This window comes from Euwallacea fornicatus, chromosome 9 (assembly GCF_040115645.1).
Source record: "Euwallacea fornicatus isolate EFF26 chromosome 9, ASM4011564v1, whole genome shotgun sequence".
Taxonomy (NCBI): domain Eukaryota; kingdom Metazoa; phylum Arthropoda; class Insecta; order Coleoptera; family Curculionidae; genus Euwallacea; species Euwallacea fornicatus.
Genome location: NC_089549.1, coordinates 3,698,181 through 3,722,840, shown reverse-complemented (window position 1 = coordinate 3,722,840; position 24,660 = coordinate 3,698,181). Strand labels below are relative to the sequence as shown.

At 34.0% G+C, this 24,660-nt stretch overlaps 3 protein-coding genes across 12 annotated transcripts; 1 reads left to right on the top strand and 2 right to left on the bottom strand.

Annotated features, from left to right (window-relative positions):
• Nucleotides 1–1,308: 1,308 nt before the first annotated feature.
• On the bottom strand, nucleotides 1,309–4,094 carry LOC136341066 (general odorant-binding protein 83a-like). Its single transcript, XM_066285659.1, has 8 exons — nucleotides 3,969–4,094; nucleotides 3,060–3,209; nucleotides 2,926–3,004; nucleotides 2,814–2,860; nucleotides 2,723–2,758; nucleotides 2,558–2,663; nucleotides 1,909–1,973; nucleotides 1,309–1,856 (listed from the first exon to the last, which is right to left on the bottom strand). The coding sequence occupies exons 2-8, from the start codon at nucleotides 3,120–3,122 to the stop codon at nucleotides 1,839–1,841; spliced, it is 414 nt and encodes a 137-aa protein (XP_066141756.1). The 5' UTR covers nucleotides 3,123–3,209; nucleotides 3,969–4,094; the 3' UTR covers nucleotides 1,309–1,838.
• On the bottom strand, nucleotides 4,029–16,016 carry LOC136341065 (nuclear receptor subfamily 2 group E member 1-like). 5 transcript variants are annotated; one of them, XM_066285657.1, is made up of 9 exons: nucleotides 15,742–15,830; nucleotides 11,204–11,349; nucleotides 11,036–11,151; nucleotides 8,044–8,286; nucleotides 6,141–6,266; nucleotides 5,808–6,089; nucleotides 5,601–5,756; nucleotides 5,307–5,544; nucleotides 4,029–4,179 (listed from the first exon to the last, which is right to left on the bottom strand). In XM_066285657.1, exons 1-9 carry the CDS (start codon nucleotides 15,754–15,756, stop codon nucleotides 4,122–4,124), a joined length of 1,380 nt encoding a protein of 459 aa, XP_066141754.1. In that variant the 5' UTR covers nucleotides 15,757–15,830; the 3' UTR covers nucleotides 4,029–4,121. The 5 variants fall into 5 exon arrangements, with proteins under 5 accessions (XP_066141754.1, XP_066141750.1, XP_066141751.1 ...); XM_066285653.1 differs by having other exon boundaries at nucleotides 4,032–4,179; nucleotides 8,020–8,286; XM_066285654.1 differs by lacking the exon at nucleotides 15,742–15,830 and adding an exon at nucleotides 15,924–16,016 and having other exon boundaries at nucleotides 4,034–4,179; nucleotides 8,020–8,286.
• Nucleotides 16,017–19,850: 3,834 nt separating this feature from the next.
• On the top strand, nucleotides 19,851–23,735 carry LOC136341250 (SUN domain-containing protein 3-like). Of its 6 annotated transcripts, none has more exons than XM_066286024.1 (8): nucleotides 19,851–19,983; nucleotides 20,041–20,167; nucleotides 22,178–22,240; nucleotides 22,305–22,503; nucleotides 22,563–22,675; nucleotides 22,739–22,910; nucleotides 22,955–23,096; nucleotides 23,157–23,735. In XM_066286024.1, exons 2-8 carry the CDS (start codon nucleotides 20,068–20,070, stop codon nucleotides 23,445–23,447), a joined length of 1,080 nt encoding a protein of 359 aa, XP_066142121.1. In that variant the 5' UTR covers nucleotides 19,851–19,983; nucleotides 20,041–20,067; the 3' UTR covers nucleotides 23,448–23,735. The 6 variants fall into 6 exon arrangements, with proteins under 6 accessions (XP_066142121.1, XP_066142122.1, XP_066142120.1 ...); XM_066286025.1 differs by having other exon boundaries at nucleotides 20,038–20,167; XM_066286023.1 differs by lacking the exon at nucleotides 19,851–19,983 and having other exon boundaries at nucleotides 19,997–20,167; nucleotides 22,964–23,096.
• The last annotated feature ends 925 nt before the right edge of the window (nucleotides 23,736–24,660 follow it).

The following is a 24,660-nucleotide window of genomic DNA, read 5'->3' as shown; positions in this document are numbered from 1 at the left end:
TAAAGACGTGCATCAGAAGAGCTTTAACATATTGGGGACCCTTCAGAAAATAATGCCGTTAATTGAAGAACCGTCCCCTCAAAAGAGGCAACTGCTCTACTGGATGATACAGCCGATGCTATTCTGTAGCAAAATATCGAAAACGCACATCATTTTTCAGTAAAAATCACTTATGCTAAATTTAAATGGGAACACACGTTCTTAGACAAAAATCAGGTGCATTTCTAGTCTTTTGAAAATCACTAAAAATGGTGATATATACGGAAATAATGCAAGGGGTGTAAAAATTTTTCTAATTTTTATAGAAAAATGAGACTTCGATAAGTAGACGGCCACTGGCGTGCGATAAAAAAGTTTAAGGTTCTTAAATCATCCGGATCCTCTAAAAAGCATCATTCAGTAGATTCGTTTTTCTTTCATATTTGAAAATGTTGAAAAGTTCTAATTGCCGAAACATAAGGTTTTCGCCAATGAATTAATTTATGTTCATGAATGACAGTTTTAAAATTTGAGAAATTTCGGGATTTTCGAATTAATATACTTTCTGAATAATACCAATTCTGCGAAATTCACGTAGGTTCAGGAACGTACGGAACAAAAATCCCGTAAGGCCCTGATTAAAAGCTTGATGTTATGAGTTTTGTTATGAAATACTCAAGAAGAGCAGTACTTCAGTTAAAATCGCTTTTTTAAATTAAAATATTTGGGTCTCTCGGAGTATAATATACATAATAAAGCCAGGACAAATACACTAAATTACTATATCCTAATCACTATAAATCTTCCAATTTTTTCCATTTTTGGAGCAATAAATAAAACCTAACGTGTCTGAAAATAATAATATTATAACCCGGATTAATATTATCTATACCTACAGGCAATGCCTTTACATTGCAAATAAATGGATCAGTTAGCAACCAACACGTTAGTGCACTTTAGCAAAGTTTGCCTTTTTAGCGATAATGATTCACATATCATAATGTTGATGATAATGATTAATAAAATTGAAAAAAAAACACTTAAATTTTGTTTCTTTGCACTTTCACAAAAATTTCAAGTTCCGAATTATAGATTTCTGAAAATATTACCTATAGAGAAAATATGTTAGAGTTGGCGAAATTGGTGAGTTCCGTCCATCCTTTAATAAATTAACCAAAGTTAAATATTTGCTCAAAAATTAGTAAAGCGTTAGAAGATTTGTCCTACGTAATAGCTAATTTCGACCACCGTGCGTGCGCCTGATTGCCTAAATTGGCAGCACTTGTCAAGTCAGATTTGGTCAAAGGCTACCAGGTATGAGTTTTTGAGCATGTTTCTACTTTTTAATTTATTTTATGAATTCGGTAGATAATAAGGCCGCATAATCGGTTCTAACTATGATAATTCACCATTCGTTTATTGTTAAATACACATCTAATTCGATTTTCAATATTACAAAATATTAATTTTGTGTCATAACGTTCTCGTATATTAACAGAAAGCCATGCGAGATTAGATCCTTAAAGAAACTTCAAAATTACGAGGTTTTTAAGTAATTTTCCTTAATTAATGTGATACAAAATTAGTATACAAAACTCAATTAAAAATTGACAAGCTAAGGGAAGAAGATTATTATTGATTCGTTTCACCTATTGTTACCAAAACTTTAAAATTTTGCAGCTTCTCTGTAGCTGGAACAAGCTGTTCAAGCAAGCAAAAATAGCTAAAAATACTTCTTCAAAATTAAATGAACTAACATAACTAAATGACCTAAACTAGGTGCAAATAATTAAAATTATTTGCCTTTAGTTGAAACATTAAGTTGATCATGGTGGCAATTGCAGATTTGATGAAACTTGCTAAACCAAGAACCAATTCTAAAAATGTTCACATTATGAGCTACAGATTAACCATTTTTCTTAGACGTACCTCAGGATCTGCCTTGAGGAGACATTTGTTGAAGTTGTAAGATTTTTCGCAGAGATCCGCTCCAGCTAAAACACACATTTTGTTAACATCAACCGTCAAGTCATGATCACTTGAGCAGATAATGAAGCTGTTGGAGCTTAAAAGCCACTTTGACATTTTTTTTATTCTACTGGGTGTCTTTTAAAAGTCTATATAAAATTCTACCACAGATTTTGAAGAAGAAAACATAACGATTTAATAATTTGCCTTAATCCAAAATTGGACAGTTTTCAAATTACAGGACGTCAAAGACAAAATTTAAAAAAGGAAAAAAATCAATTACTTTGCTTGTAATCTGAACAATATGTCGCATCGCTGGAGTTTTTAGGGGCGAGAAATCGGAGTTCGTTTACACTTTCGAGGCACATTCTCGAGAGCACTATCAGTGCTAAGTGAACTCTCTATAAGGCGACACAACTCTTTTATCACCCTGTATAAAATTTATTCATGAATAAATTTGTATTTTCCTACAAGTTTTATGAAAAAAAAAGTATCTTAGTACGAGTCTGTTAACTTTTTGCCTCAAAAATCTATGGTAGAATTTTGTTCAGACCTTTTTGAGACACACTATATACTAAGTCATTGTGGCGCACCACTATTATTTTCATACCATCAATGATCCTGCACTCATTGACTGCTGCCATTAAAATTTCCCTAACATCAGGATGAGCTTCTGAGTCGATAAAATCGTAGTCTATGGTACCATCAGGCTTCATCTGCAACAGCATTTAAATTGCCTAAACTGAAGTCATGGAGGTTGTCGCGTAGGACTCACCCATTTAGATTCGAGCATCAAACATTTCATATAGCACTAAAGATAGGATAAAACTTAGACTAATTTTGGCAGTTAAATGTGCACTTCTTACCATCATTTTCTCATCCTTACTTTTCATATCATAGTTGGCATGATCACCTGCATAGAAGTTCAAGGTAATAACCAACAAAGAGGTTGTCAGAGAAGATCAAAAGGCAACTTACTTTCTTCCAGTCCAGTCCTGTCCAGACACAGGTTATGAAGGTCGCTTACGTAGTCTTGTAGTTCTGGTGGTAATGCCATCTAAACGGGTATTATATTGGGATTTTACCAACCATCATTTAAATCATATACTCACGTTTCGCGTATAGCTGCCCATAGCACTTAAAGCCAGCATCAAGAATATGGAAAACTTAGACATTTTTACCTCTTAGGTCTTGAAATCAGTGTTAACTTCGATAAACTAAAGTTTTGGTTGTAATAAATCTTGTCTTTATAGCCCCTTATCCTTTTAAATTAATTAGTATTAGCGGGTCAGTTATTTGTAAGTGCAATTGAAATTACATGTATTTGGTGGGTAGTACTGACATGATGATGAGATAGGTTAATATGCATAATGAATCATTAATAAGATGGAATTTCCTGGTAGAGATTTAATTGTACTGTATTACGGATAATTCATCAAATTTTTTTATGAGAAAGATAATTTTAAGCCTTATGACACTCTTCCACCCTGTATTTTTATACACAAGAATAGGGTGTTTCATAAACATGCCGACAAGTATTCAGAGGATGTAGAGCTTATAAAAACAAATATTTAAATCCAATAAAGTTAGGTCCGAAATTACTTAATTTTTGAGATAAAGAGTGTTTAGTTTCAATTTAATTTTTTTTTATAATTCAACAACGATTTGGGATAAGGACACGAAATCAGGGAGACGCTGTGGCGGAACAGATGTGCATGTTTTAGTGTTAGCAGAATATTTTATTTATACAGAAAATTTATTATTTAAAAAATATTTAAAAAAATAAAAAATTAAACACTCTGTATATTGAAAACGAAGCGATTTCGGACCCAACATTTATTTGATCTAAATATTTATTTTTATGAGCTCTACAACCCCTAAAAGTGTCGGTATGTTTATGAAATACCCTATATAATAATTCATGGTCAGAAAGATTGTGGCAGTGTTATGTCAGATTTTTGCCTTTATTTTTTTGTTAGTGAGAAATTCAGGTACGGCAAATTTTTGCCACCTCTCCTTACCTGGTACTATCTGCACGGCTCATTCCCAGAAACTTCTTCCAGAACACTTTCAGAGCTATTTCACTTTACGTTCTGAGGATCAAAGTAACAGAGTTGTTCGAATCTAAAACACGATCAAACTTCCCAGAAAATTTCTTCTATTGGAGCAAGTTTTTACGTCATTTCCGCGTTGTTCCCGTTTGTAGCGCTCGAAACAAAGAATCCCTCAACTCTACATAAAAACTCAGGTGTACATTCAATAACTTTATAACATTTATTAAAAGATATAGGGTGGAACGGCCCAATGGAATAAATTGAATATTTGCATATTTCGACATATATGGAAAAAATACCGAAACACGTCAATTCTAGATTCTGAAAACACATCCTGCACGTAAAAACTTTTCCCCTAAATTTAGCCCCCTTTGCGTGAGGCTTACAACCCCCAAATTTTTAAATTGAAAGTATGGGTTTGTGATACCTAATTTGAAAGATGTTTTCATTCTCTAACCAAAACTGCTATGATTGTAATCTGTTTTGCAAAAATTTATAGAAAAAAATACACTAATGAAATTGACGATATTTTATAGAACATACTAAGAACTTAATGATTAATATCATTTCGTTATTGACAATGTAATAAAGTAACAAAACAAATTAATCTCGATGACTATGAGATGTGCTAAATGCATGCCTCGAACCTTTTGACACCAGCTTATTCATAAGTAAAAATGTCTTCTAACATTAATCAACACTGAGGGGTAACCAATCTAATCGCAAGCGTTTTTAAGTCTTCATATATATATAAGAACTTTAACGGAGTAAGATCAGATGACTGTGCTGATCATTTTAGCGATCTTCGCTTCCCTATCCACTAATTTGGAAAAGTTGAGTCCAAACACATCTAGATTGGTTTGCTTTATTTTTTTCTTACATTATTAATAACGAAGTAATGTTAGTTAATAACTGTTTAATTTATTGTAGAGTTTTCGTCAGTTACATAAATTTATTTTTTTCTATTGTTCTTTCAAATAAAATTTAAAAATATAGCTATTTTGAATAGAGAATGAAAAGACCTTTTAAGTGAGACATCATAAACTCATACTTCTAATTTGAACATTTGAGAGTTGAAATTGTTATGCAAAGAGGGTTGAATTTAGAGATGAAATGTTTACCTTGCGGGATGTAATTACAGAATCTGAAATTGACGTATTCCGGTATTCTTTCAGATATGTGGAAAAATGCAGATATTGAATTTATTCCATTTTGTTGTTTCACCCTGTAGAAATAATGACTAGCAACACTACACCAAAAGCAGATGAACAGCATTAAAGCAACAGATCCTCCCCTTAACCATACGTGGACTTGGCCAAATCCCCCAGCAGCTTGTCAATTGCAACATCTCCCACTGTTTGTTTAAAAAGCAGCTCTTCCAGGCTTTGTCTGGATATGCTCTGTATTGCAGGCAAAGTCAGAAGAAGCTTCCCGAATCTCGCCTTATGGTGGTTCTGCCGTTGTGAACAATATTCATGAAGCATCACGTGTGTTTGGTCTTGTAAAAGTTCCACATGAGTCGGCTCGCATAGGCCTCTACATTCTAAAATATTTCTCTATATAAATTTTAATGATTTTCAGCAGCACGTCGGTATTAACCAGCTTTAAATAAAACCAGTGCTTTCAGGCAAGCATGCTCGGTGTGGTCCACTTTGAGCATGTTTAGCCTTGAGATTATCTCCCGCAGCTTTCTTGCATCTTCCTCTAGAAATGCGTGTCTAGAACTGGGTGCAATGGCGTTATTTACAAGAATTACTGAAATTCCAAACATTATTCTAAATCTTTCAATAAAATCAGGGACTGTACCTTCATCTATTGGAAGAACCCATTGGGCTGCAGTTAAAATGAACAGTTCTCTCCAGCTTTCTTCCAACAAAATCGACTGATCTCTCAGGGAAAGTCGAAGAAAGGACGGTATTGTCTTGGCCCACTTTATGGCCAAGAACAGTAATTTAGCTGCAGATTCGTAAGTATTTTCTGCGAAAACAGACATGCAGGGCACGTCCACTGGTACCAAATTGGAAGGTTTTGATTCCGAGCTTATTAGGGGTAGTTCTAGCCGTAAGTTCTGGTTAGGTTGCGGTACCTCTAAAAACAGTATATTTTTTTCTTTGTTTTCTGGTGGTGAGGCAATATTACCGTCCCTAAGATTGCTTTTATCTTGATTGATTTCCTCAGAACTAGTTACTTCATCATCTTTCAACGCATCCCTCGGTAAATCTGTTTTCAGATGCTCTCTTTTGTCTCTATACACCACCGAATTACCTAAAAGGGTATTTCCGTAAAACTACCCAGGCTAGTCTAATAAATCAAAGTACTGAGAACTTAAACTGGAATGTTCACCTGGATGGGGCACATCTGGATGTTCCATTGAAATCGATGTACTACTATTATTGCTCTAAATCTCCGAAACTGCTAGAGATAAATATACAGAGATATATCATGGAAATATTTCATAGATTAATAATACCCCGCACAATAATAAAAAAAATACTAATAAATCCATGGTCAAAATCGTACCATCTTCGATATACAGAATGAAAAAGAAATGAACAAATTTTAATTTGTTATCATAGTTCATACATGGTGTTCAAAAAATATATACAAAACAAAAAATTGTACATGGCCCCATAATAACACAATGTCCTGTAGATATTTATCAACGATTTTGACATTTTGTTGTTCAGGGTTATAAATAAAATAGAAGTACGAATTTTCCTAAAATTCACCTTAAGGTATACGTGAGAAAGCGCATGAGAAGAAAATGTGAAATTTTTGCCATCCAGCATATCAAAAATGGTGCGTTTTTGACTAATGATGTATTAGCATCTTTTTAGTTACTTTGCAGAGGTCTACTGCCTCCTGAAATATCTTCATGATGATATGGTACACCCTATGTATAGGCCATTTCAAATTCCACTCTTACCACTGGAATCTCAGAAACTAAAGGAGATACCAAGAAGTTTAAATGGGGGTAAAATTCTGTAAATTAGCGCTTAACCAAATACCGTTTTCAAAATTGGAGTTTTCCGAGTACTTCTGAAGATGTCCGAAAAAAAACTGAAAATTAAAGATTTCCTTTTTATTTCTTGTAGCGTTATTTGACAAGAAATCCCAATACCACAAGGAACACCAAAACCACAAAACCAAACACATTTTAATTGCCACTTTTTCTCCGCTACACGATGACGTTTTCAGATTTTCCATCGGGCGTTTCGTCTCCCTATTACCATCATCAACCTTATTTTTCTTATGAGCCCCACATTCGATTTTTCAATAAAAAAATAATCAAGTCATAAATCTGAAAACGTCATCGTGTAGATAAGAAAAAGTAGCAATGAAAATGTGCGTGTGGTTTTGAGCTCCCTTGTCAAATAACGCTAAAAAAATAAAATCGAAATATTAAATTTTGAATTTTTTTTCCAAATTTGAAAAACGGCCTTTAGTTAAGCATTAAATTATGCAATTTTGTCCCAGTTAAACGTCTTAGTATTTCTTCTAGTTTCTGAGATCCTAGTGGCGAGGGTCGAATTTAAAATGCCATAGTAAAATATACTCAATTAAAATTTCGTTTTTTGGATTGTAAATTTTGAAAACTGCGTTATCCTTCAAATTCAGCTTCGAACTACCCAAAAATATATCAGGTGTTGTATACAAAAAATTCAATATATGAAGAATAGCTCAGAAAATGTGAATTTTTTTCAATAAATTCTAGTGGCCGCTTCTCTTTAGGCCTCTGTATCCCCAAAACTGATAAAAATAGATGTAGTCACACATGTTCTAAAAATGTTCTCCTTGAAACGCATGCTCAAAGCGTCAGTATTTAGGACCAAATTACTAAGATTCTCTCAATTTTACCAAATTTCTATTTGGGAAGGGAGGTGCAACTATGCCGGTGCTCTGTTAAAGGACGTTGCAAAGCTACTACTAATTCAATAACTGGCTCCTTAATTTTTACTTATTCCCCAGTGAAAGTTGCCTGACTAATGATTACCTGACAGTTAAACAATAATCTTACCCAAAACTGGATACAACAACGTACTAGGTTTAGGGAATTGCCCACCGAACATGCTGGGATACATAAGCCCTTGATGCATGAAGTTTGCCTGGCTGCTGATTAATGGTGAAGAAAGGGGTTGCTCCAGAATAGAGGGGGTGGGAAAGTGTAAAGGAAGGCTGGAAAACATGGATAATGGCTGGAGAGATCGAAATCTCGGAGTTAGCCCCACTGGATAGTGATGGATCGTTGGGTGGGTTGTTCTGGGAGCTCTCTCATGTTGTACAGCTAAAACAAATTGAGAAGAAACTTCTTAAGGTACCATGTGAACTTCAGAAGTATTTATAGATCTACGATTGATGACCTGAGGGAAGAATAACAACCGCAAATATTTATTTAATCGCCCCATTATCAAACAAAAGAATTTCCAACCACTGGAGCTGAGGGCGGATAAGAGTTGACTTGCTAAAATATTTATGCCCCGGCTTGTGTAATCATCATTAAGGGCGGCCCTGCGACACGGCATCATGGCCGCCGTGCAGTGCCCTGAAAGGGTGTCTGGTTTCCTGGAACAGGTGCCTGTTCCCAAGCCTATCTCGACAAGACTTTGCCAGCAATGCGCAATTGATAAAAGTACGTGATTAGGTAGTATTTAATGAAAGGGCGGGTGTTTTTACTTTTTCTAAGATTCGGGGAAAAATTTAGTGAGTATAGATTAGTCAAAAAAACATTCGCCAAGAAGTTTTTTTTTTAGAAAAACTTTGTGTATCGAAAATGGTGCATTTCTGATCATGAGTCCATTAAGATTTCTTATAATTGTACAGAGTTATAGCACGTTCTGAAATGTCTTCATGGTAATACGATACACCCTGTACGCATTTGCTATTTGCTAGTGTGAATTTAGATGGAGTTGCAAAGCTATTTTTTGGGTCTCACTGGGACAACATCATCCTTGGACGAATGGATCGAAGTACTGGCAACATCGGCTAGAAGATCATTTCTATGAACGTTTCTATGAAAGTTATAATGTAGTAAGGCTTCCCCTACTTTGACCTTTTGGTACTACAAATGTGGTTTGTTTGGACAGGAAATGCATGCTTCAGTCAAGCTCATCAAGTATTACCCTTTTCTAGAAGTTATATATCTTCTCTAGTGTTATCTGCAGTGTTAAAAACGAAAAATAAAAGTAAAATATTTACAGAGGTAATGGTATGGACCAAAATAAACAAAGAAGTCTTAGTAACCATGGGTCCACAAAGTAACGGTTTTGTACACATGGAAGGATATTCTTTTTTGAAACATGTATTTGAGATAATTTATAACTTGTTACGTACAAATAAACAAAATAAATTTCTAGCAAGAGCAATAAATAAAGTTACATAAGATGTTCAAAGCGCCCTCCTTCCATTTCCAAGCAAGCGCTGCATCTTTGTCTAAAGGATATTCGCGAACTCTTTCTAAAGTTGCCGCATTGGTTGGGATTTGTTGGTATTTTTATTAATTCGTAGCTGTAATTCCTCGAGGCTATTTGCAAGAGTACCATAGACTAATGTTTTAAAATATCCTCGAACACAGAAATTAACAAGGTTAAAATCCGGCGATCTTGCAGGCCATAATAAAGGCCCGTTCCCTCTTACCGATCTACGTGAAAATGTTTGGTGTAAATGCTCTCTAACGATGATCGCAAAATGGACTGGAGCTTCATCATGTTGGAACCACTTTTGTTGCCTTTAGTCTAAAAGAATGGCGTCCTCCAAAGATCATCCATTTTTCTCTGAAGAAAGTTTAGATAAGCAATGCGTGTTAATCGGTTTGGTATAACAATCTGTCGCCTTCAATACTCATCCAAATTTTTAAGGAAAAACGTGTCTGAGGTCCAGATTCCATCGGGATTGTCGTCGGCCCGAACATGCGTATTGTGAAAATTAATACCTCCGTGCCGGGTAAACTTGGCCTTATCAGTGAAAAGGATATTGGCAAGAAAACGGGAATTAATTGCTCTACTATGCATGTAACGTAATGGAAAAGTGCTTCTCCAGCATCACAATGCATGGCCACATATTGCTTGTATAATTATGGCTCATGTATCACGTCGCAATGTTGATGTACTTCTTTGGCCTCCACGCTTTCCCGATTTTTCCCCCATAGAACACGTAGGGGACATGAGAACAAGAAAAGTTACTACACTGGAGAACCCATGACGTACTTTGGCAAAATTGTGAAATGTAAGTCAAGTTACCTGGAAATCCCACTAGCAAAGGAAATCGACCGTTTGTTACGAAGAATGTCCAGAAGAGTTTTTGAGGGTATAAATTCACAAGGTGGCTATACACATTATGCGAATTTTAAAGACTTTTTGGTCTTGGGTACACTCGCAAATTAAATAATTTATTTTGTATAGTGTTGTCAATATATTTATAAGATTTCATTCGAATACACGCATTATGTCTAGATGTTGTAATTTTTATGATAAGGGGTATAATTAATGTTTATAATAAATACGTATGAGAAGAAAATCCAAGTTTTTGCCAAATGAAAATAGGAGGTAAGAAAAAGCGTAACTTTGGTTTGTTTGTGCATAATAAATAAGTAACAAAAAATTGCAAATAAATGATTCAAAAAACAATACCTTTCCATATCTGCGAAACCGTTAGTTTGCGGGCCTATGTTTACTAAGATTTTTAAAATTATTTTGGTCCACACTATTACCTATTTGAATATTTTATACTCTTCTTTAACGCCCTATATATTCTCAGCTGGAAAACTTGAACTGCATAGCTTCCTACTTTTTGTTGGCAAATTCACTATCGATCTGAATCCTCTCATAAAATCAAAATGTGTGCTCCACGTCATTATCACCTATGTAAATAAATTAGAGAGGTCTGCGAGCTGCGAAAGAGGCGACAACTGGAAGTATTGTGGGGTTAAAAGCGATGTTTACTTCACCCTGTCATTCCCACACCCCAGCGATTATTATTAGAGATGGTCCGTCAATTTGCTTTGCCATTAAACTTTTTTTCAGGATAAAATCACTTACCATCTCTCTTCATGTTAACCTGCAGACATTTCTTAAACCTGCAGGCCTGGCATTGATTTCTCCTGGTCACGTCTACAATGCACCTGCCATTTTCCTTGCAAATGTATTCCAAGTTCCTAGAAAATTTGAAACATAAAGAAAAGTAGATTATATGGTTGTACAACGAACCTAAATGACTCTAAATACCTTCTTATGCTTCGTTTAAAGAATCCGCGACAGCCATCACAACTGGACACACCATAGTGCTTTCCTGAGGCTTTATCTCCGCACACTTTACATAAAGTTTCCTGTCTATGACTAGAAGAGTCATCCATCTGAAATATCACTGATAATTTAAGAACTAATTTCTTTCAAAATCCTGAAATTTGAGCTGAATAACTTCCACTCAAATCGTTTATCACGAAAATGTCACACCCCCATAATTAAATCAGGAAAAGCCAATTACACCCCTACGAATGCTCATATGTTACATTTTCAATTCAAAATCTCATCTCGCTCGCTCACTCAGCGAAGCCCTTTACAACCCTCTCCCTCTAACCACACACACACACACGCTAACAGCTAAGTGTATCTATTTGAAGGGTGAGTGGTTCGTATACAGGGCCAGCAGGAAATCTGACCACATCATAACATATTGCGTAATTTGTACCTACGTTTATCTATAATTACTATTTAACTTCACTGTAGATAGCAGGTCTGCTAGTTTCTAGCTTGAATAAGGGCTGGGGTGTCCCCTCAGGGAAAACACAGGTGTTAAGAGTCATTTTTGATTCACGAGGGTTGTTTTTGTCGGAAGTAGGAATTAATATTGCGTTTAAAACCAGGTGAATATATTTCTATGTTTGTTGAGAGTTGTTTAAAGTCAGTCCGAATTTGAGGGCTCTGACAAGAGGCTCCTGAGGAATTTCATAGTTCTGAAGCATAAATTAACTAAATAAAAATTTTCAGTCTTGCGCCAATCATTTGCTTTCTCTTTTTGGTTTTCAAGGAAATCAGCTCTAAAACATAGCTCTAGAGAGACATTATTTTGTAGTTGATTAATGCAAGAAATGCTCTCGGCTCTAAACGACGTACAGTGTATCCGAAAGTAACGTTGAAACATTTTGGGAGGTGATTCTAGAGATTAAAATAATTTAAAAAATGTTTTTATAAACATACCCTAAGACTTGCTTCTTAAAGGGGCTAGAACCCCTTAAAGGGTGAAGTCTGAAAATATTTTTTCGCAATATTTTCGAAAAGGTTTGGACTAAAATTATGAAAGTTGGAACTTTACAATAAGTTGGAATGGGAAAACATTTTTTATAATAATAATGGCAGATTTTAGTTAGGGGCGTCACATACGGGGGTCTCCTACGTAAATGGTGTCCTACCTTTTTTGTTTGTGTCATTTCTTAATTTTCGAAATTAAATTATTGAATCGCCAATATTTTTAAATAAAAAATTCCTTTTATTTCAACTCGTTAGGGTGGACCGTTTTCAGGAAAATCGGTATTTATGAACTGATGCATCATTACATGGACATTGAAATGCATACTGATAAACATAATAGGCATCCTTGTAATAGAAATATTTTTTTCTTAGCCAACAACAAGAAGACTAATATTATTAAGAATTTATCACTTATTCGCCACAAATGTTAAAAATGGCATCCGTTCATCTCAATGGATGCTGAAATTTCTTTCTTCATTTATTTCGATATCGATGTAATCGTGGTTCGGTTTATACTTATTTTTCTGAAAAATGGTCTATCCTAAACAGATGAAATTAGAGAACTTTTTTTACTTAAAAATATTGGCCATTCAGTAATTTGATTTCGAAAATTGAGAAATATCACACACAAAAAAGGTAAGGTAACATTTTTGTAGAAAACCACCTGTATGCGACGCTATTGACTAAAATCTACAATGATTAACTTAAAAAACCTTTTTCAATTCTATTTTATGACAGTGTATATAACTTCATAATTTAAACGCAAAATATTTTGAATATATTGCGAGAAGTCACCTTCAGAGTTCCTTCTTAAAGGGTTCCGGCCTCTTTGAAAAACAAGTTTTCAAATATATTTATAACAACTTCTTTTTAGTATTTTAATCTCTAGAATTACCTCCCAAAATATTTCAACGTTATTTCCGGACATCCTCTATAGTTCATATTTGCCTTAAAACCGTGCGGCATACACTTTCATACACTTTTCCCTTTCTTCAAAAACTTAAACGTTAACGCATAAAAAATCGCCATGTATCCACCCTCTTTTACACCCCTAACGCCAAAAGTTCCATAACATATTCCAGAAGGTTCATATGAAGTACGCCAGATTATAAATTTAAATTTTCACTTTGGGCATTGAGTTTATAATTTTTTTTATGAATAGAATCAATCAATCGGCAGTATTGGGGTGACAACTTTAAAAAATAATCATCGTGAGATGACTGTCATAAAAATGAATTTATCTGAACAATTTGCGAGCAGATTGGGATCCGTGACGAATGATGGATTTGCATAGGTTTATCTATGAGTAGGTATTGTATTAAAAAGTATTTAGGTGATGTCATTTTCACGGGTAAGAAATTTGATTTTCTTTAGAATCTTCTAACATCTGTAACGCTCTATATAAATTTCAAACATTAATCAATGGATCCTTTCTCAAGCCTCCCATCATAGTTCAAAATCGATTTAGTCAAAGAGTTCAGAGCTAGATCAATTATTTGGCAAGGTCGGCAATAAGGGTGATAAAGACAAATAGGGTAAGACCTGGCTTAATCAAGCCCAGGAACATACAGACTCAGGAGAGTATTGCTGGAATGCATTATCCGAATGCGACTGGAATATCGTGTCGCAAACCCTTTATTACTAAAGTAAAATGAGAAAAAATGCTGCATTTCTAAGCCAAAATATCAGCAATTTTTGATAGTACTTAATGTGGTTTTCACATTTCACATTCCATTAGCCCTTTGTCTGACTGAAATCTCTTATAACAAACATCGAAGATAAAGACCGGGGAAAGAGAAGATTTCGACGATTTTTTTAGGAATTTTATGAAGATTTCAGAACATCTATTTGAGAATTATTTAAATATTCGTTCCTATTTCTCCCTGTTTGTTATATTGATTAATGCCAGTCAATCTGCAAGATACAGAAGCTAATTTTTCACTTCTCAAGCCCAAGACTGTTTCACTCTTAACTTGTTCTTACCACCATCACCATGAAACGTGACGAAGGTTGAAAAGGATATTAATGGTATCGTTGAGCCCTTTTTTTAAAGAGTTAGATTCTTGTAAAATTTATAACAAACACTTTAGAAGGAATTGAACTGATCTAAACCAGAAACCTGTTTCTTTTTTTAAACCTCTCTTTGCCTTATTCTATACTCTTTCTTCAACTAAGCATAGGGAATATGAGGAACAGTGAATTAATAACGGAAACTTGACGAAAACTTTCATGGTCTAATTATGCAATTTTTTATAAAGCTTGAAATATGAAGGGATGTAAAGCAGAAGGTTTTGCTGAAGACATCTCTTATATAAAATTTGTTTCTTGATTCAATGTATACATTGTTAAAGATACATAATACGGTTGTACTGAAATGATTTAGCAATAATTCAGAGCTATTCAAATTCATAGATCACTATAGGGGTCTAGAAAACCATAGAAAAAATACGAACTCGTTTCGATTGGACTTCACAATATAATTTCCAAGTTCAACAAAAGTACGTTTTAAAATTTAGAAAACTTCAGCTAATTCCCGAAATATTCTAGAGAAAAATATTTAAAGTAAACATTACTTCTTCATCGGCACCTTTTGCCCTCTACAAAACAGAACCATCGGATTTTTAACGCGACGTTTCGGATTTTCGAGGCACTCATCAAGTTTATTCTTTCTGCAACATTGTTTTAAAAGCTCTTGATCTTCTAAACTTTAAGCTGATTGATAAATTATAGATAACCTCTACATTACTGAGTATATCTCAGTATACATGTTGCGTATACTAAATCGTTGGTGTATCCAAATGGTTCAAGACTAGCAGATTTCCAAATTTGTGTGTTAGATTATATTTTGTTATTGATTGTTTGTATTTGAAAGTTATACGCCTTAGTTTCACTGCATACTTTTCCAATTACAGATTATTCGAAATATTAAATAATAAACAACAAGACTTTTTTAAACAATTTGACGATTTTGAATTCCTCGTAGGTACACCTCTATTTTTTTAAAGTCGATTTAGAAAATACTAAACTATAATTTATCAATAGTCACAATGTTTTAGAACTTCCAAAAACTTTATAAGTTTAGTAAGGCAAACTATTGTTTTGTATCAAGAAAAAATTCATTTTTAATCATTTATTCTTCCCTTTTGGGTACCACTATGATTTTACTATTGTTTAACTGCCAAATTAGAATTTATCAGCTATCAATATTCTTAACAATAAAAAAATGGGCTTTTTTGCCTTTTAGCCCGAACGTGATTTTTTTCACAAAATTAATTATTATATGGCGTTTCAATATTTAAAAAAAAAATTAAATAGTCCTCGGATGTTACTGGAAATTTCAATTTTAATATACTAAAAATTTCAAAGTGTTAGAACTTAACTCAGTGAAAATCATCACCTCCATTCAAATTTTAAAGCAAACTTTGAAAATTTTAAATTTACCTAATTATATAAAATTATAATCTTTCAATATTTCTAAAAACTAACAGCGAACTTACATAATTTCTCATCATTACACTATAAGATACTCCGAGGGAATTTAGTGTTGTTCTTTAAAATTACGTATAATTATTAAAATTGATAATTTCCTAAGCAAAAAAAAGAAAAAGCTTTCAAGCAAACTACGCACAACTACTTAAAGGAAATCAAACCAATAACAATCTAAAACTATCTCTCTTACCTCTCATTCGAAAACCGGAACAACCAACACAGCCCACGCTTACAGGCGAAAAGTCAAGTTTAACAAATTTGACTTGATCGACCCCGGTTCGCCGACACCCTGTAGATAACACGCCCCTCGCGACAGAGGGTTAAAAGGCCGCCGATCAGTGGTGCACAGACCGAGGCCACGCGCTCCTATTGGCTGTCGCGTAGGGGTTGAACACGCCGGATTGGTTTGGAGCAAGATGCACAGGTGATACAAGTTTTTTAGTCATTAATGAGGGTTAGGGGATTAATATTTCAGGAGGGTGTTAGTCTGGGCTGAAAGGAAGATAATGATTGTGAGTTTACTTTTAGCGCAATTTCATGTCACTTTTCCTGTACGCAGTTTCAGGGCTAAAATTGAGTAGATATAACGGTTGGTGTTTTTGGTAAACCCGAGAGATGGATATATCTAATTATAATTATTAACGCACTATCGTTTGTTACCTAAGTTAGTTAAAGGGATACATTTTCATGATTTTATTCTTTTTCACAAATCATCTGTTGTGCGTCATTAAAACGTAATTTGTTTATTTTGTTAAAATTTAGATTGAAACAAAAAAACACATGTTCTGTATATTTATAGAAGAGAACAATTAAATCCCGAAGAAAAATAACTCATATTTGATTTTAATTTTTTATGGAGAGAAATTGGCAAATTTTTATAAATCTTCTAAAAATTACTTATTACTTAAATAAATTAATAGTTGTTTCAAGTTATAAACCAATTAAAAAGTACCTACCAGTAATTGAGACATTTGTCTGTTCATCAATAGCTCCAAAGGCACCACAGGTATATAACTTTTCAAACAAAAACGCTATAAGCATTAAAAATATTGAAAGCGATACAATTGTAAAAAAACACCTTACAAAACCCTTTTAAAAACAATGGGTCCGGAGAAAAATGATACATCTCGAAATTTTACTTTAAGCATTCACTGACTGTAAATGAAGAACAACAAGTTTTTTAAAAAACATTGGAAACAGCTAGAATTGAGTGATATCTTTCTTCGGCCATGCTCAAAGATAATCCTAGATACCCTTCAAAAGAGCCTTTATGTCACTGCCCTTTACCTAATACTGTTAGTTTTTAAATATAAAAACTGGAGCTTAGAAATGGGGCACAGTATTATATTAATAGAGGAGCTTATAATGAATGCCATCATGCCCGATAGGGAAGTTTTTCCAGACTTGATAATACTTATTCTACAAATTATATTTTTTCCAGGACTAAGTACTTTCTACAATTTAGTTCAAAGTTCCGTTTAAACAAATTAATTATAAAAAAAACGTTATTGTTGATTTTTTAAGAGCCACATCGAAACTTCAAGTTTAAATTTTACTGAAACTTGACTCTGACTTGATATATAAGGCCTACTAAATACTCTGGTGGCCGTTATGCATATGGAAATATTATTAGGCCCTCTGGAGGGAACTGTATAATTACAGATGCCTTGCAGATTTTCCATTTATTAATAAGGGATGGGAGAAGGTATATCCTATCACGTTTAAAGTTTTCATTAGACATATTAAAAATGACATGTTCAATTTGATATTTTCTATTTAAAATTGGTTCTAAACATAACAATAACTGGTTGGGTTGTTTCATAGTAAATGTTTCAATACAAGTTGTTAACAAGTAATAAATGATTTATTAACGTCACGAATTTGCCGGTACTATAAAACAATCTTTTTGTTGTGGTTGATTGAAACATTATAGATTTTCACTTAACCCGATAGGAACGAGGCCTTTGTTTCGTTTTATGAATTTATGACATGGACATAGTCATATTACCTATTATGCTGACTGCCTTGGATCAATAGCGTTTTCCAGAAAATTCCAATTTAAACCAATTGCAACCTTGTAAGCTTCTCAAGCTAATAGTTTATAATTTCCGTTATTCTCAAAGAATGACTGCTTTGGATCAATAAAAACTTTCCAGTGATTGCTAATTTAAACCAATTGTACCCTTGTTCGCTTGTCAAGCAAAACTTTTCCCACTATTCCCCAAAGATCAATATTCAACCAATTCAATTAGAACGCGGAACTTTTTTTTTCCTACATCAGACAAAGACCAGACACTTATTTCTCGGGAAATAAAAAAATAAAGTCCCCCTAAACGCTGCGACATGAAAAGCCACTGATATCGCCCCCACAAAATCTTTTGCGGGGAAAACTGGGAGACAAAGAGACCATCTGACGCCTTTCCCAAAGCTGGTACTTTACGCCATTACGTCGACATAGGAAAACATCGAAACCTTTTATGGGAAATCAATTAGGAAACACGCCCGTCTTACTCCAGTTTTTGAGTCTTTTTTCCGGTTTGGGGAGATGGAGAAACTGTGTTTAAACGCGTAATAGAAAATGTGTTTGGAATGTAAAACATTCGCATACTTCAAAAAAGTTAAAAAAAATTATTGAATAAATCCTCTCTTATACTTTATGACACTGCAATATGTACACGGAGGTATGGACCACCCTGTACAACCAAAGTAACCACCATTCATCATCATCATTAAATCTAAAAGCGCGCTCTTATCCATATTTAGGCTAACAAATGTCGAGGCGAAAAGAGAATGATTTCTTGTCCAGTGAAACCACTTCGAAAAACAGGTCAACTAGAATCATTAATTTTTCAATACGCAAAACTGAAAAAGCTAACGAACATATACCGAGTTAAGGGCGGCTCTTTCCGGAGGAATACGGATACTAATGAACAATGGGTACCATGTATAGAGAGGAAATATGCTAGAATATCTTCTTAAGGAAGAGGTAAATTAAAATTTTATAAAAATAAAAAAAAGGTTAAAGAACATCTATTTTACAAAATTAAACACGTTCACTTTTAGCGTGCGGGAAAAAGTTGGAGGGGATGTGCCTACGGTCCCACATTTTCTCCACTCTGGTTTCAATTTTTTTTATACAGATTATAAGAAAAGTGCGCCTTATCGAACTCCGTATCACTGCAAAATGTCATTAAAATGTATGAAGAAGCACCGAAGTTATTAAAAAAATTAATTATTTTTAACACTCTGTATAGTGAGTATAAAGCATCACAGTGAAAAGTCGCATAAGGAAAGTTTAATTATTTAATATATAATATATAAATATTAAATTATACAATTTTTCGTTGTAGTAAATACGTACCTATTAAATGAGAAAAAAAACAGCAAAAATTCTAAATCAAATCGAAGTTTAGGTAGAAAAGAAGTCCGTGATTTGACTTTGCACCTTGCGGTTTTTCGACATTTTTTCAGTCATTTTATTTTGCAAAAGATCTGTTGCATTTACAAAGCTTTCACTTTCTGTATAAAACACCTGTACATAATATGCTACGAGCTTTAAAACAGAAAGGGCCTCTTGAGCTATGGAGATTAAAACTTCATCGTTCCTGTCAACTTACTCCTCATTACTCAAACCGTTTTCATATTGATGATTGGCAGTTATTTAAACAATATCAGTGTCATTAGGAAATTCAGCAACTTCCACGTGTTCATCAATCACGTTACATTAATTTAAGCTAACTTGATGAGAATCAAAAATGTGCTGATGTTTGGCTTATTTTCTTAAATCTTCAACAGCTCGCTCGCAGCAACATCTCCCGACAGTTCCTTATGACCGAGCTCAAAGCTTCAGAAAATAATAAATAAGACATATTATAATCGAGTTCGTTATAACCAAATACAAATATATTAATTTTATAGCAACTTAAGCGAAACTTTCTTGTTCGTTTGTTAAAACTAAACGTTCGTTACATCCGAGTTCTACTGTATTTCCATTATTGAATGTTTACGTTATCGAGTGTCTGCAATTACAAAATATGTCAATTGAATTTGCAACACGTGAAGTCACGTCCTAGCGTCACCAGCCAGAACTGTTCGTTGATTGGTTGGATTTGAAACAATTGAATCTCTTATGGACCATGAATGTTTGCTTCATTTGTTTAATGGCGGCTCTGATGACATTTACGTGAGAGAATACATTTCGAATATTGATTTTATACATATTTTCCGAGTTTCCCGGAATATTTTCAGTGGTAAATTGTCTATTAGTTACCTATTGTATGAATTCCATATCAGCAATTTTGCAGCAGACAAGCGACGGCTTTTTGATTGTAGCGATGCATTTTCGGATTCCTGACGTAGAAGATCTATTGCCGGCGTACTACTATACTTTCAATATGAGATATAAAAGCAGGCAATGCCGAAATCTTTATAGAGGTAATTCCAAGATTTCAAGCATTATCGTTATTTGAGCCATTATCTTAACAACCTTAAAAAATGAATCAAAATAATACCGTTAAATATTTTACCTATGATAAATAAATACGCTCATTCGGATTGAATGTAGCAAACAATTGCCGGTATTTCACGAAAATTGGTCGTACCTTTTGAGCGAAGAGTCACCGTGTATTAGTACCTTCCACATCCAAAAAATTGAAAAAAAAAACATGATTTAAATCAATAGATACTCGTTAAGAGTTTGCTATGATCATTAATGCGCATGGCAAATTGTCAAAACTTCCGCACTTAATAGTGAACGCAGATAGCTACATGAAATGAACTGGAAAAATCCAAAGATTATTATAAAAAATGTTAGCTACTTACTGCTATTGACACCGTGACAACATAGCCTTCGCTTAGCTAAGTCACACTTAAACTAACAATTAACGTTTAGGGTAGATTTCGGATCGAGGGTAGGTGCTTTTTACCAATCCTTGGTTGTAATTTTCGAAAATCGCCAAGACAGGTACATTTTAAAAATTATTTATGTTACATTGTCAAATCCAGGTTAGTTGTACTTCATGCATACTGCCGTGAACCTTAACTACAAAGATGGTGCGACGATGACAAAAATTAGAAATTATTGTTAGTACTTTCATGCTAAGCGAGGTCTGCAACATCGGCAGCTTGACTTGGGATTTTCCTCTGCTAATCATTAGGGTTAGTGGAATTTCTTGGATTTGGAGGATTTTCCTCCAAGAAGTAACTGACCAACATTTTAGCGTACTGATGGTAGTGTGAGAAGCTAGCGCTCTAAAATTACTTGATTTTCTCTACACATAAAGTTAAATGAGATTTCTGTCCATCTAAAAGTACAATAATTATATAAACGACAATAAGATTTTCTATTCCTTAAGAAATGGAACGAACTATTGGAAAAATATTTTTAAAAAATTCACGAGTCGTCCAATTTTTTTCAGTTTTTCTACCCACCTTTAAGAGCTAATTTTGCTACAACAACTAGTTCCTCCCGTATTTTTTAAATTGTTAATGGTGAGGCCAAAGTTCATTATAAATAGCATAGTGTCACTTTCTTCGGCCGAAACATTTCTTTTGTTTTAGATGTACTTTCTTGTAATGTCAATTAAACAGCTGCGTTTTGAAGCTAACCAAAGCCATGTGTCATCCATATTAAAGATTTTTATTCTTCTAAGGCACTAGTTAATTTAAGTTCCTAAAAAAACCGTGATCAACTTAAACCAATCATTTATAGATCTTCGGTACAGTAACTGAAGCAGCTGAACCTTTACCTGCATGAGTGCACACTGCTTTGTTTGGAGAAAGTTGTGACGATTTAATAAATTGCTGCATAATACCCATTTTTCTTAAAAATCCCATCTGTATAATGGTGAATATCTAGTTGCACCACTCAACTCTTCTTCAATTTCTATTAACATCTGAGATTCGAATCCGCATTATTTGGATTCCCTAAGAAATTTTCCAATATATGCGGCTTGTTAAGGTTTTATAAAAATTTCAAATTTAAATTATTTCACGAACTTGACCGGCATGTTCACACAAAAGACCAAAAAATTGATATATTTATCACATTATCAATGGAAACTTATAAATTATGATCAAGTGTCATTTCATCTAATTTGTCAGTTTTAAACTGGTCTTGAGACTCGTCAAAAATAAGAATTAATTTAGATTTTTTGCAAACTAAGATTTATTGGTAAACACCTAACGACTCCACCGGTCTGTTTACGTGAATATCGATCATGAACGGGTGTGGTGAACCTTGTCTTTCTGAGTTATTACCAGCTTATTATTGCGTCCCTATGCAAGGATATCAATCCCCTACAATTTGGAGAAGTAAGTTGTCTTGTACGAAAGTCCAAAAACTCGCTGCATACTAATGTTTTTAATTTTTCTTCCTATATAAACACTAGAAACCTTACAGACACACTGTATGATTCAAAACTAATTTAAATCTCCATAATCTAGGTATTCACAAGCATTTCGTAGCCATGTTCATTGCGGTAACCCTCTGTGTGGGAGGATACCACTGTAAGTAATTAGTTATAAAAAAAATTAATACAAACAGTAAGGAAAATTTCCTTTGCATTATTAGATTACCACAACATATATCTCCCTACAATAATTAACAACTCGGTGGTAGATGAAGCAGTTTGTAACCAAAGAGGAGATGCTATTGAGGTTGGCTTTCATCACTTTAAAATACCAGAACCAAGTCCTATTAAGTTCGGAGATAACGCTATTGATGAAATTCAGCTAATAAAAGAACAAGTTGCAACTCTTTACAAATGGAGGTTTGAGTTTTTTTCAGAAATATTATAATTAATTTTATAAGTGTTAAAAATTCTGGCAGGGAAAGCCTCATTAAGCGCATAACAAAATTGCAACTCGAACAGGATATTAAGATTAGTAATGCCATTGAAGATTCTCTCGAAATCTATGAAGCCGACCGCCTCGGTGTGATGGGTACTTAATAAAATATACTTTAATTCATAAATTATTACCGAATATTCATTGCACCTCCTGCAGACTACGCTGCATTCTACGCAGGAGGCCTGATAAAAGGGATATCAAAAGACACCGAGCCTCTCCCTACTCATAGACCTTTATCGCTATTTAAAATCCTGAATGTGAATATATATAGCAGCCCCGAAGAGATAATACGCCCCTATATTTTACCGGGAAGATGCTTTGCATTCAAGTATGACAAGCAATTATAGCCATTCCATGATTATATAATTTTAGTTATTATAGAGGAACTACTGGAACGGTGCGAATAAAACTTGGAAAGCCTATAAGTATAGGAAGAGTAACTTTGAGTCATGCCTCAAGGCTACTTCTAGGAATGCAGGGCATGACTAGTGCGCCTAGAGAGTTTGAAGTGCATGTATGTCTATTTTACTTTGTTCCTTTTTATCACAGCTAAACTAAAAAAAAAAAAATTTAGGGTTACACTGGACGAGACGGTGATCCAGGGAACTCTCTCGGAAAGTTTACCTATGACTGGTTGGGGAAACCTCACCAAACTTTCAATGTGAAAAAAACTTTTTCGAACAACCAAATTTTCGAAGAAGTTGAACTGGCGATTTTAAGTAATTACGGAAAAGAAGAGTTTACTTGTGTGTATAGATTTAGAGTGCACAAAAGTGACGATAACGAAAACGGCACTTCAAGCAGAGATGCATCTAGTCAGACGATACCCGAACGCGAGAAAAAGAAGAGCAAAAGGTGCTGTTAAGCTTAATTTGTGAATTTTTGATAGGAGAATTAATATTTTGTTCAAATTGAATTTCAAATGAAATAGAAATTTTTTTATTATATAAGACGTTTCAGAAATAAATGCCATAATTTGAACAAGTAACAGCATTCCTCAAAAGCAACAATTTTGTAAAATAAGTTTTTTTTTAACTCACATTTACTTCCGGTATTTTTACCTATTAAAATCACTCTATAGAACCGCCTATGGATTTTAAAAAATCGAAGTACACAATATTTTGTGGAGGTTTTATTATCGTCAAGTTTTTCACTAACCGTGATTCAAGCTATATACATTAACTCGCATTAATATTCGGACACCAAGCTATTTTTGGAAGTATTAGGTTTTTTGCTAACTTATTCTTAACTAACATTATTTATTGCGTAATCTTTGGTTACTACAATGTTTCTAGTATATATGAATACATTTTTGATCTTTTAAATTTAATTATATACAAAGATACTATCGAACAAACAAAAAACAAGGAATAATTTTACTATCGCAAAAATATTCGTACACGGAATGCGGTGCGATGCAGTGCAGGTAAAAAATAATAGAAAAACATCGCATACAGGGTTTTTTATGATCGTAAAAGATTAGAGATGCGTCAGACTCAATTTTCTTGTTAGTTGTGTGCAAGGGGGTTTGCAGGTGAACTTATTACTTACTAAAATTCACATTATGAAGCGAAAAGGCAAAAATATTTCTTTCGACATACGACAATATTTTTCATCATGCTAAAGGCAGATCGTATCGAGAAATCGGTAATTTGTTAAGTATAAGTAAAAATACAGTTGGTGATATAATTAGAAGACTTGTTCAAGAAGATCGGATTGAACCAATTTCCCAAAAAGGACGCCCGAAACTTATTGATGAGCGTGAGAAGAGTAAAATTATTAAACAAATTAAAATAAACCCTGGACTAAGTACCCCTAAATTAACAGCTGATTTACTAGAATACAGTGGCAAAAAAGTACAACCTGACACAGTTCGGCGATTATTAAAAGTAGACGGGTACAACGGAAGAGTAGCCCGAAAAAAGCCCCATACGTGTTGGAAGTCAATCGCAAGAGATGTCTCGCCTTTGCTCACGAATTCGTTGTGAAAGAGAAAACATACTGGGAAAGCGTTATATTTGCTGTTGAAAAAAAATTTAATATTTTTGAATCCGATGGTCGTAACATGGTATGGCGCA